Source organism: Cinclus cinclus, chromosome 6 (genome assembly GCF_963662255.1).
Source record: "Cinclus cinclus chromosome 6, bCinCin1.1, whole genome shotgun sequence".
Taxonomy (NCBI): domain Eukaryota; kingdom Metazoa; phylum Chordata; class Aves; order Passeriformes; family Cinclidae; genus Cinclus; species Cinclus cinclus.
Genome location: NC_085051.1, coordinates 8,931,626 through 8,944,393, shown reverse-complemented (window position 1 = coordinate 8,944,393; position 12,768 = coordinate 8,931,626). Strand labels below are relative to the sequence as shown.

At 48.4% G+C, this 12,768-nt stretch overlaps 1 protein-coding gene across 1 annotated transcript; it reads left to right on the top strand.

The window, feature by feature from the left end:
- The first annotated feature begins 4,670 nt into the window (after positions 1–4,670).
- Positions 4,671–11,939, top strand: LOC134044806 (acyl-CoA (8-3)-desaturase-like). Its single transcript, XM_062494225.1, has 12 exons — positions 4,671–4,868; positions 6,766–6,876; positions 7,153–7,350; positions 8,119–8,220; positions 8,352–8,480; positions 9,624–9,684; positions 9,795–9,871; positions 10,344–10,441; positions 10,761–10,857; positions 11,074–11,153; positions 11,543–11,668; positions 11,868–11,939. Exons 1-12 carry the CDS (start codon positions 4,671–4,673, stop codon positions 11,917–11,919), a joined length of 1,329 nt encoding a protein of 442 aa, XP_062350209.1. The 3' UTR covers positions 11,920–11,939.
- Positions 11,940–12,768: the final 829 nt, after the last annotated feature.

Below are 12,768 nucleotides of genomic sequence, written 5' to 3'. Positions count from 1 at the left end.
TGCCCAGTGTAGATTTAGCAGCACAAAGAGCTTGTGTGAGGGACATAAAAGCCCCGAGTTTAACCAAAGAGTCACGAGATTTGGGCAGAAAAAGGTGAGGAACATGAAAGGGAACAAAGCATGGGCAGGGGGGATGTAGAAGTGGAAGAGTTTTTGCAAGGAGCACATGCAGAAGTGGCATGTCTGCTCTTCATCTGACTGGAATAGACTGGAATGGTGGAAAAGCAGGGAAAATTGGTAGTTCAGGTATCTCTACACTGTATCATGCATTGGTTTAATGTCCAAGAAGTTCCTTTTCTCTGAGGAAAGGACTTTTAAAATGTAGCAAAACCCCCAACATTTTTTGTGCTTGTTGTCTCATCCCTTTGTTGAGTTTTATCTAGGAGTCAAGGTCTGATAAATTTGTTTTAATTTGGTTTTTAGACGGGATTAGACTTTGACAGCAGCACGCACTGCTGGCACCAGCACATGGAAATGCCCTGCAGCTGTGCTGCAATCCTCATGGATGCAGGGAAAATCCTCCTTTTCCCCCAGTTTATAGTATGAGATCCATCACTTGGTAATGGCTCCAAGGCACGCTGTGGGAAAAGGACGAAAGAGCAGCGAGCAAGGGAAAAACATGGAGCAGCTTTCTGAAGAGGAAAAAAGCAGGAACTGAGAATTTGGGGAGAAAAATAGAGTGAAAATCAGATTTAGCTGCACCTTTCAACTTTTGGATACTTTAAATAGTCTTTTTGATACCTTTTTCCTTTCTGCCAAAGAAAATGAAATGTAAGGGGTGAAGGGATCCTGGGTTTTCCTGTCTTTCACAAGAGGGAAACGTGGAGGAGCTCTGAACATGAAAATAAATAATAAGTTGGATAATAAATTCAAACGTAGTGGGAAACAGCTGGGCTGGGAATGGGGGGACTGGAGCCTGGAGCCTGAGGTGAGGGAACCCAGGGATTAGGTGGGAATGCTGTATTTGAATAGGTGAGAATTTGAATTAGGTGGGAATGCCATGTATTTGAAAGAAACTGTTAACAGACATTTCCTTGGTATTTTTTTACTCTGGATATTTTTCTACTCTGACATATTCCACTTTTTTTTTCCCTAATCCTGTGAGAGTGGCTGAGAGCTGAGGAACTTTAGGAGGGAAACAAGCAACAAGGGAACAGAAATCCCCATTGTGCGGCCATGGCTGGCAGGGATTCCACATTCTGCAGTGGATCTTGGGCTGCCCGTGGGATTATCAGGGTCAGGGCACAAAGTGCCAGGGGAGCAGAGGAGGGAGTCACACTCAGAAAGCTGCAGACACTGCAGCAGGGCAGGAATAAGGAAAGAAAAGCTCTGTTCTGGTGCCGCTTTGTAATGATTTCCAGTGAAAATCCTACTGCTGTTCCCATGCTACCATCAGATCCTTTCCTCTTTTTCTTTAGTCGGGTTTTGCTTTCAGAAGTGTAAAACTCTAAACTATCACCACCTCGCTCCCTCAGTTGCTAGCCTGAATTTATGACTCCTGGAAGACAAAAGATAAGCTTATTTTATCTCTCCCCTTGCACAGAGTAATTCCTGGGTGCTTTTCCTGCCAAGATGCAAAATCCTCCCAAATCTCAGTCTTTTTTTTTTTTTCTTTTTCATCTAAATTTTAAGTCAGTCGAGTTATTAGAGCAGAGCCTGAGCAAATATTCCATGAAGTCACACTCTTCATATGGAAAATCAATACTTTATTGTGGGTATGAAGTGTTAGCAACCCAGACAAAGAGTTCTGGGTACAACACTAACTCATTTAGGCCAAGTTGCTCCAGTACTCCAGTTCATTCCCAATCATATGACAAAAATAAAGGGAATATTTGCAGTTTATCCTCCTTCTGCTGGTGTTACACAGATCCTTGCAGTGGATCCTAAGCCCGGTGTAGGAATGGTGTTACAGGGAGCTGTCAGGAGCTTCAGGCTCTTCCCTGGTAGTAACACAATGACTAAATTAGTGGTTTCCTGCTGCATTTTGCCTCATCACCGTGGCTGTTTTAATTGCACTGATGACAGAAGCTTGTAAATCACACCACCACAATTCCCCTGTGCCTGAAATCTTCAGCTTTTCTTAAGCTGAACCAAAGCCAAGAATTGAGTCTTCTTTTAGACTCTACCGTTTTAAACTGTTTTTCAGCATCTGTTAGTTTTCCTTTTTTATTTTCTTTATTTTTTTTTCTTTTGGTGTGGTTTCAGACCTCACCATCCATTATTGTAACTCATTTTCTCTAAATGGAGAAAAGAAAGGCTGCAATCCTTTCAACCCATCTCTTTCTGGTTTGGTCACCAGATGCCCAGATATTCAGTGATCCCTCACCACCCAGGTCACTTGAGTATTTTAAAGCATGTTCTAGCCAAATGAGTGTAGGGGAATAAGGAATTTTAATACATTTTCTCCAAATTCTGGTGATCCCCAGTCACCAGATTTGCAGGCAGACCAGAGGAGTGAACCAAAGAGCATCTCTTCCCTCCCCTTGGATTTTTGGTGGTTCCTGGCAGTCTGGGGAGCTGGGTCACAGCATGATGGGGACATCAGATATGGAGGTGGAAGCAGTGAAGATAAAACAAGGAGTCAGGGCACTGAAGGACTCATTTTACCTGGTTTATTGTGTTCCAGCAGGGATTGATGCCAGGAATCCCAGCTGTGGATGCAGGATGCTGGAGTCTATGACAGCAGCTGTTTTGTTTTTTTTTTTCCCCTGGCAGTTTTTATGACAAAGGTCCCATTCTTGTCTCTGAGACACCCATTGAGATCCCGAGTGGGGCAAGGGGAACAAGCACTGCTGGCAACTGGCAGGGCACAGAAACCCTCACTGCTAAGGGCTGGGTGATTCCAGGAGCCTCCACGGCTCATCGTGAATCATCCGCCGAGGGGAAAACAATCACAGCCAGGGATTTCACCCCAGGAGGAGCTTGGAAGAGAATTCCAAGGGCCTTTGTATAATTTCTCTGGGAAAATGTGTTTATAAGCCATTAACAGCCCTTACAGCTGCTGACACCCAGGAAGCACATGAAGGGAACAAGAGTGGATTTTATCAAGTTTAGTGGTGCTTTCTGCCTGTTAAGATCCCTCAAAGCAAGTATCCAAAGGTTTAACTCATGTAGGAAGATGGAATTTTTTTTGCTTTTAGCAAATATCGGAAAAAGAGCTCTGATCTCTGCATGTCCCCCACATTCATGATAAAAGGTCATAAACATCAACTAAATTTCGGATAAATATTCTCTTGTGCAATTGATGATGGGGGAAAACGGAATTTTAAATAATTACTGCACCGTTCTGAATATAATTGTCACCTTTAAAAAGATGCTCAACATCTTTACGAATGTTTATTAATATGAATTGCTGAAGGGAAGGTAATAAAAAAAACGTTTGATCCGGTGTTTTGCAGGCACAGAGTTCCAAGATGTGATGTAGCCATCAGGTGATGCTCAGAACGAGGGGATGCAGCCTGGTTGTTTCTATGGTTACCTTCAACTGGAATTGCTGTAAGTAGGTCAGATTGGAAGGTGTGAATGGAAACAAAGAAATCCGGGATCAATAAGGAGAGTTCAGGGAGAAGGCTGGTGCTGCTGTGGAAAGGGGAGATGAGTGTGGGAGAGGAATTTTAATTTGCAACTCATGTGGATGAAGTCTCACACAGAGGGATCGGTGTGTTTTAGCATCATTCACTCTTCCAGCGTTATTCTGCTGTCTGAAGAATCCTCTGCAGGGTTTTGATGTGATTTACCTGTGGCAACACCTTCCCTCCCTCTGGCTGCATTTCCAGGCATGAGCAGCCAAAAGGAGCCTTAGGAACAGGAAAGGCTGAGACAGCTGGAAGGGAGAGGCAGAGCAGATGGAAGTGGGGGAGGGATCTGCTGGAAAAGAGGAAGCAAAATCAAGGGCAGGGAAGATAAGTCACTGATCGTGACCAGAAATAAGGAGAAGCAAGTTGTAAAAGTAGTTCAAAAGGAAGAACTTGAGCGTGAGGAAGGGAAACTCCCTGGAAGTACAGGGGAGACAGGCTGGGATCGGTCTCTCCCTCAGGTAACAAGTGACAGGGCAAGAAGAAACGGCCTCAAAAGTTGTGCCAGGAGAGGTTTAAGTTGGATATGAGGGAAAATCGTTCTCAAGGGTTGGCAAGCTCGGGAACAGACTGTCCGGGGCAGCGGTGGGGTTTAAAAGCCGCGTGTATGTGGCCTTTGGAGACGCTTTTCCAGCAACAGGTCGAGGAGCAAAGGCTGCGAACTAAAACTCCAGAAGTTTCACCTCAACGAGAGGAAGAGCGGCTGTACGCTGAGGATGGCAGGGCACTGGGACAGGCTGCGCAGGGACCGCAGGGAGGATGCGGAGTCTCCCTCTCCAACCCACCTGGACACGCCCCTGTGTCACCTGCTCCAGGTGACCCCGGCTTGGCAGCGGGTTGGACTGCAGGATCTCCAGAGATCCCGCGATTCCGTGACCGCTGGGGGAACCGCCGCCCTCAGAGGGCTTTTCTCAACCAAATGATCCCGGGAGCCATCCCAGCCCGCACAACCCCAGCTTCCTTCCGTGCCGTGCTGCCCATCCCCCTGGACCGCCCCAGCATCCCGGCCCCCTCTCTGCGGCCCCGGGGGCGGGAGCACGGCGAGCACAGCCCCGGGGAGGAGCCGAGCCGAGCCGAGCCGAGCCGAGCCGGGCCATGGAGGGCTCGGAGCCCGGCCGGGGAGGGATGCGGCGCTTCACCTGGGAGGAGATCGGGCAGCGGAGCGGGCGGGGGGCGGCGGGGCAGGAGCGCTGGCTGGTGATCGACAGGAAGGTGTACGACATCAGCCACTTCTGCCGGAGACACCCGGGGGGCTCCCGGGTCATCAGCCACTACGCCGGGCAGGACGCCACGGTGAGCGGGCAGGGATGGAGGAGGGATGGAGCGCGGAGCAGGATCCCTGGGGATGCGGGAAATCGCGTCGGGATGGACGCTGGGCTGTTGGGCGCCGGGACCTGCGTGCGAGGGAATATTTGGGATTGTTGTTACGAGGAAGCCTTGCTGAAGGAATGGCTGAAAACCGCAGGCGGGCAAAAAAGAAAAAAAAAACAAAACCAAAAAACGAAACAAACACCAAACCATCCCCAAATCCCCTCAGTAATTTTTGCACGCGTAGGAGAATGGGATGCTGCCGCCCGTGTGGCACACGCCGTGACAGAGCTGTTGTTGTTGTTTGCCTTCGCTCCCTCGAAATTCCCGGACCCAAGAGATGGCACCAGAGCAGAATATCACTAAAAGTCGTATGTCAGTCCCGACAAAGGCATGAGTAATTCGTTGCAGAGCGGAGTAAATGCTGCTGGAGTTGCGTGTGGGTTGGCTTTGCCTGCGGTGTTTGTTTCCTTCCTTTGTCTGCTTGTGCCTTTCCCATTAATTTCTCCAAATATCTGTGTTCAGACCCAAGGGTGGATACGGGCTGGGAATGTACCTGTAGGATGGTGTTGGATGGAACCTGGCCCTGGCATCCCCACGTGAAGATCCTATCGTAGGAATATCATTTAGAGCCAGAAACAATAAGCAAATTTGCAACATTTCGTCATGGCAGGGTGCACACGTGCGTTTTCAAAGCCCTACCACTGGCACAGGTTACCTGGAGGAGTGGTGGAGCCCCATCCCTGGAAGTGTTCCAGGTCCGGTTGGGTGGAGCTTGGAGCAACCTGGAAGGTGTCCGTGGCAGAGGAGATGAGATGAGCTTTGAAGGGCCTTTCCCACCCCAAATCCTGTGTTCCTGTGACCAGAAAAGGGTCAGCCGGTGGAGTGAGCGGGGCTGGATGGTGGGATTGCAGCCAGCTGCATTCTTTAGGTGATGATATCAGTGCCACTGCCGGGTGCAGCTGAACTGCTGACCGCTCAGAAACCCCTGCCAAGTTTTATTTTCCAGTGGTTTTGTCCCCTGGGGATCAACAGAGAGAGACTCCATAAAACCAGGAAAAAAAAAAAAAAAAAAGGGAAGTAAAGGAAGAACTCTGGTTCACAGTTCTGATTTCTAGAAGGTGCAATCAGCTATCCCCTAACCCCCAGCTGGGATTACACTCCAGGTTTTGCAGCCTCCATGGAAAGGATTGGTCTAAATGTGTGGTACCATCCTCCCCTGCTCTGCCCACATACTCCTCCTCATTTTCCCCCCTTTTCCAATGAGAAAATGCAAATGCTGGTTCCCCTCTCTTTTTCCCTCCTTTATTCAGTGACCCCGAGCAGGGAGGATGCTACAGCTGACCCAGAGATGGCAACACCAGCCGGTTTTTTTAACCCCTTTCCTGACTAGAAATCTTTTAAAAGCACATTTTATTTTAAAAGCACACAATGATGGCTAGTGATTCTAGTGATAAACAGTGCGTGGTGCAGAAATCTTACAGACTGATGCCCAGCAAGCAAATATTGTCCCAGAAAATTAAAAATCCCCACATCCTTAGGTTGAGGGAGATTGTAAAAATATGCTAATTTGAGCATCAGGAGAGAAATGTCAAAAAGGAGGTAAATGGGAGATCAGGAATTAGATGTCAAGGTGCCATGTGTGCCTACTGGATTTGTAATTTAAATATAGGGACAGAATCTGTAGTGATAACAGCCACTAGTGGGTTTTTCCACCTGGTTGCCATGGAGATTGACACCACATTTAAATAATAAAAGTAAGTGGTTTCCCCAACAGCGATCTTTTGAATAGTCCAGCATGTCATGGAATAGGTTTCTTTTGCTGCCACCTGAATGATGGTTTTTTTTTTTTCTTTGTCCTGTTCCTCTCCCTGCATTTCAGGATCCTTTCACTGCTTTTCACCTTGACAAGACACTGGTAAGGAAATACATGAGCCCTCTCCTGATTGGGGAACTGGCACCAGATCAGCCCAGCTTTGAGCCCAGCAAGAACGTGAGTGTCACAAGAACTTTTTTTGGGGGTTGAAATTGTCCTGTTCAAGTTCTCTGACTGGCAGGCAGAACTCCCTGTACATAAGATCATAGGATCTCCTGGAATCACTGTTGGCTGAAGCTTCGTTTCGCATCGTTATTTGTAGTTTTAGCAAAGATTTATCTCCAGGTGACCCTCAGCTTTCCCCCCTTTTCATCTATGAGAGGGAAAACTATGCTCCTATTCATGTTCCTGAGGTGTTTTCTGACCAGCGGATACTTTTGGGTCTCCCCACAGAAAAAGCTGGTGGAAGATTTCCGTGAGCTCCGTGCCACCGTGGAGAAGATGGGGCTTCTCCAGCCCAACCATGCCTTTTTCCTCCTCTGTCTCTGCCACATCTTGGTGCTGGATGTTGCAGCCTGGCTCATCATCTGGTATTTTGGAGCATCCTTGGTGCCTTTCCTCTTCTCTGCGGTGCTTCTGGGCACTGTCCAGGTGAGCAGCCACACCAAATAAGCCCCCAAAAAGCCAAATTTGGGACTTAGGTGCTTGTTGCCATAAGCAGGGGACAAATTTTATCGCATCATGGGCTTCCCCAGATCCTGCTTCTCCCTGGATTCCACCAAAAGGGCAAAACTACACACGCTGATGTGGTGGAGCAGGCTTTGCCTCGCTTTTTCCTCCCTTTACTCCATCAAAGCCTTCCTTATTCCAGCCTTCCCCTCACCATAAAAGCCATGCCCTGCTCCTGAGCTCCTCGGTGCCAGAACTCCAAGGCAGTGTGCAGGGGCCAAGCCACTGTGTTCCCATGGGAACTCGCAGGGAGTTAGAGGAGAGGGCAGAGCAGCTCTCAAAGCCCCAGCTATTCCTCCCGTGGCCAGCTGATTCCCTTGGAATTACAAGTACTTGGAGGAGGCAGCAGCAAGCTGCTCCTTAAAGGAGACTTTGTTGCTGATTTCAGAGCAGTTTTGTGAGGGAATAAATGCTGGTTCTCAGCTCTGTGCCTGGTTTTTTTCCCATGACTTTTTTTCCCTTCCTCATGGAAACAACTGTCCAGGACTAAAAGTCATTAGGCAGAGTCTGGAGCGCACTGGTGTGTAGTGAAAAAGGAGAGTTGGGGCAGGGCCCTGGCAGTGGAAGTGCTTTTGCTATCCAGGGATACCCTATGAGGAGCGTGGGAGTGGGAAAATAAAGCCCTTTTCAGACACAGACCCTCCTGACAGCTCTTTTCCCCCAGCAGAACTGTTGTTTTCTTAATTCCAGGCCCAGGCTGGCTGGCTCCAACATGATTTTGGACACCTGTCAGTCTTCAGCAAGTCCAGGTGGAACCACTGGGTGCACAAGTTTGTCATCGGCCACCTCAAGGTGAGCGCCAGGTGTGGGGAGGGGTTGCCAGAGCCCTGCTCTGCAGCCACAACCAGTCCCAGGATAAGGACAGAACTAAAGGCACAAGGTGCACCTTCTTCAGGGCACTTTGTTCTCACCCATTCCCACAGGGTGCCCCTGCCAGCTGGTGGAATCACCTCCACTTCCAGCACCACGCCAAGCCCAACTGCTTCCGCAAGGATCCCGATGTCAACATGCACCCCTTGTTTTTTGCTTTGGGGAAAACCCTCTCTGTGGAGGTGAGACCTGAGGGGAGCTGGGTGGTAGCAGCAGTAGGATTCAAATTTGGGAAGCTGCAGAGAGCTTGGAGGCTGGACACTAATTATATAGTGCTGCTTTGCCTTCCACTAGTCCCTAATATGCCTCAGTAATATTCCAGTAATTCTGAGATCTTTATGTCCTTGAAACTTAACTCAAGGTTATTTTCGTAGTGTTGGAAGATAAGAATGAAAAATTTGCCACAATTACAAATTCCTGTTTCCCTTGATGAGAGACTTTCAGTTTTATGAAGATCAGAATTACAAGTCGTTCTCTTTTACCGAGATCAGTGTGACTGTTTGTAGTGATCTGGGGATGGAAGCAGCAGATGACAAGCCAGGGCTCTCTGAAACTTTTGCAATTCCTGATCAAAGGATCTATTTTAGTGGTCTCAGCCTGGCAGTGGGTGCCACAGTGGTTCCCATCTGGAGTCCAACTCTATTTCTGGCACAGCTCTGCAGTTAATTGTGTGGCTTTAGCGTTTTCTGTGCTTTAAAAAAAAAAAAAAAAGCTGTGTAAATTCATAGTGTCACTTTAAATACTCTGCTTTGCATAGAAATTAAGGAATGGGCTATTGGGAATTAGTTTGAATATGTACAGGGATATCATGGCATTCCTCAAAGAAGCCAGTGGCTTGATCTGTTATGTTTGTACAGCAAACATTGAAAAATGAGCAGCCTCAAAGGGAAGATAATCTGTTCACCCTCATTCCTGTGGACACAGTTTCATGCCTAGATGCTCATTTCTCATATTTCCAGACCAATTGCAAGGAGGTGGGAGTTCCACACACTGCCGTCTTCATCAACAGTATCATAACAGTGCCATAGCTTGGGGATTTTTTTAAATTCTGAAGCTCTGCTTTGTCAGCAAACTGTTTGTGTGGGTTTCTATTTCAGCATTTCCAGGCAGTTTGTGCCCTCTGTAGGAGCGGAGCTTCCTCTGCAGGTCACTGGGTGCAAGGCACTGCCCAGCCCCTTGTGCACCCAGGGCAGGGTGCAAACTCCTCCATGCTGAGCTTCCAGGGGATGGTGGATGCTGGCTTGGTTGGATAGGACACCTCCTGGAAGTTTAGGAGTGTGTGCACAGGTGTCTTCGTGGCCTGAGTAATTTGTGTATTTTAACAGCTCGGTGTGCAAAAGAAGAAATTCATGCCTTACAACCACCAGCACAAGTACTTCTTCATCAGTGAGTAACCTCCCCCTGTGCAGTTCCATGGCCAGCAGTCACTCTGCCCCTTGTTTTCCTGTTCCATCCCGTCCTGTTGGGATAATTCATGGCTCTGTTTGTCCCTCCAGTTGGTCCCCCTGCACTGGTGCCCCTTTACTTCCAGTGGTACATCTTCTACTTCGCCGTGCAGCGGAAGCAGTGGGTGGTGAGTCAGCTCCACAGGGGCTTCTCCTGGGTTTAGGGATGAATTCCAGTGCCAGATCTACTGGGAGTTGTGTGTGTCTGCAGCAAAGGATGTGGGTATAGATTTGGGAGTGATGTTTGCCAAAGGGGGATCTTCCACAGCCTTTCTCTGTGAAACATCCACTAGGTAACAAAAGATGTTTGCTGGTGTTCTGGGTTCTGTTTTCTCACTGCCTGGTTCCTCTTTAGATCCAGAGGAAAACGTGATGGTGCTTTAGACTGTGTCCTGTCCGGTGTTTGCCCTCTGCTGGGCTCATGGAACCAGGATAATTCCTGAGCACAGGGGATGGCTGGTGTCAGGTTGCTTTGTGATGAGGCTGAGGAGGAAAAATCGATCAGTAGATGTTATGGGAGGTTTTAAAGGGAGTGATGGTAAATTCAGAAGCCAGAAATTCTTCCTTTTAATGAAGTTTTCCCTGTCCCCTGTACTACAGGACCTGGCCTGGATGCTGTCCTTCTACATCCGATTCTTCCTCACCTACTTCCCCTTCCTGGGGGTGAAGGGTACCCTGGGGCTCCACCTGTTAGTCAGGTATCATCCAACTTTCAATCCCAACATTTTCTCTGCCCAGTCTGTATCAATCCTTTGTGTCAGCTTTTCTCCAGCCCCCTGGTTATTTTTCTCATCACTCTCTGTTTTTCTCTCTCCTAATCCTTTCAGTGGGACAGGGGTGGTTTTCTGTCAGGCTGCAGGAGGTGGAAGGTGTGTGTAGGTCTGATCTGAGCAGATGTCTGGGGTTCCTGGTGTTCATTTTGTCGGGCAAAAACCAGCTGGTGTGTGCACAAGTGTTCTGTACTGACTTGTCACATCATGGGTGTGTGATCAGTGATGGTTTTCTGTGTTTGCACAGGTTTATAGAAAGCAACTGGTTTGTCTGGGTCACACAAATGAATCACATCCCCATGCACATTGATTATGATAAGAATGTGGACTGGTTCTCTACCCAGGTGAGACCTTATTTATGGAGATCTGTGACAGTTTCTGGGCGTGTAAAATCCATCTATCACAGCCTGGCCACCTCATGTTGGCTGGAAATAACTCAAAGAGCTGTTGTGTCAGCCAGAATTCCTGTGGGGATGAGAAAGCTGTGTTTGAGAAGGGGCACTGCTAAAGTAATAAAATAATACTTAAAACAGGACTTTTTTTTTTTTTTTTCCTCTCAGCTCCAGGCAACCTGCAACGTTCATCAGTCCTTGTTCAATGACTGGTTCAGTGGCCACCTGAACTTCCAGATCGAGCACCAGTGAGTGGAAACAGGGCTTGGGAATAGCTCCAAGGAGTGCTAGCTACACCAGGGCTGAAGAGCCTCCACCATCCCTCTATCAGCTGAGACAAGAACCTAAGATAATATGGGTTAATTCTGTGCTCTTTGTGTGGGGGTGGGACAGGAGCAGCGAAAAGAAAATCTCTGGAGCACCAGTGAGCACCAGCACCACTTCAGCTCTAAGTTGCATGGCACAGGGGGCAGAATTCCCAGCACAGACACTGCAGGGGCACGAGAGGGACCATTGCAGAGCAGCAATGTGGCTCAAGGGGAGCTCGGGGCACTTGCAGAATTAGGAGCAGCAGAGGGGCTGGGATTCCGTGTGGTGGTGATGGATGCCATTGAATCACCAGCTCCTTTTCCCACAGCCTTTTCCCTACAATGCCACGCCACAACTACTGGAAGGTGGCCCCTCTGGTGAAGTCCCTGTGTGCCAAGCATGGCATTGAGTACCAGTGCAAGCCTCTGCTCACAGCCTTTGCAGACATCGTGCAGTGAGTATTGACCTGCTGTGTTCCCAAGTCAAGGGGTGTCCAGTGCTGTGGAGTGAAAAGGGGAGGGGCAGCCTCTAAAGGTCCCTTCTGACCCAAATCGCTTCATCATCTCATGTGCTTCATCTGTAGGTGAGAATTCTCCTCCCCAGGAGGTTCTGGATGGAACAGGGGGTTCATTCCTTTGTTTCTCTCCTGGCAGCTCTTTGAAAGATTCAGGAGAGCTGTGGCTCGATGCTTATCTACATAAATAAGCAGCAGTGGATCCCTGCAGAGGAATTCCCCAGCCTTGCTGTCTCCTGTGGTGGTCACCCTGAAGATCCTGCACTGAGGAGAGCTGGCTAAGCCAGAGGTGGGGAGGTGGTGCTGCTTAATTCCGTGGGTGAATGTAATTGATATGATTTTGCCCTTTTTCTTTTTTAATATGTTCTCTCACTTTTTTTCTTGTGCTTCTTTCATTCCTCCTTTCTGGTGTTGAGTTCTGGGGAAAAGCTGGGTGGAGGAGGTTGTGTCCCATCGAGTTGGGTGCAGCTTTGGGTCTGGGAACAGATTCCTTTCCATCTGCTGATCCTTCATTTGCTGAGTATATAGGAGGGAAGCTTCTTATCTAACATAGGCTTTTTGGGGTGGCTCTCGTTGTGAGTGTAGCAAGAAAGTTGGGACAGTATGAAATCGAGGAAATGTGGGAATTAGGGAAATGTGGAAGCTCTAGGGAATGGGGTAGGTTCAGTATTTTCAAGTCCCCATTTGTAATAGGGAGCTCCCAGACCAGCCTGTACATATGTGGGTAGGGTGAGGAGGTGCAGGCAGCAGTTCTCTAGGAATGGGATGTAGTTAGAGCCCTAACTGAGGTAGGGAAACAGGGAAGTGGAAGTTTTCTATGTGCCATATTCTGTGGGAATGCTGCCCTCCATGTCTCCTCTGGAAGCCTCTGGGTTATTTGGTGACATTCCATGGGGGATGTGCAGGGGGTTTCCACCATGCCAGACTTTGGAGTACTACAAAGCCATTACTGAGAGTCAGAAGAGAGAAACCTGTCCCATCCATACCCGGGATCCCTACAGGAGTGACTAAGGAAGCAAAAGCATTCCAGGCTAGGTTGG

Coding starts and splice junctions, on each gene's coding strand:
- LOC134044806 (XM_062494225.1), top strand. CDS start 4,671: ATGGAGGGCTCGGAGCCCGGCCGGGGAGGGATGCGGCGCTTCACCTGG. Junction 10,858..11,073: donor TGGACTGGTTCTCTACCCAG/GTGAGACCTTAT, acceptor TTTTCCTCTCAG/CTCCAGGCAACCTGCAACGT. Junction 11,669..11,867: donor GCCTTTGCAGACATCGTGCA/GTGAGTATTGAC, acceptor CTCTCCTGGCAG/CTCTTTGAAAGATTCAGGAG.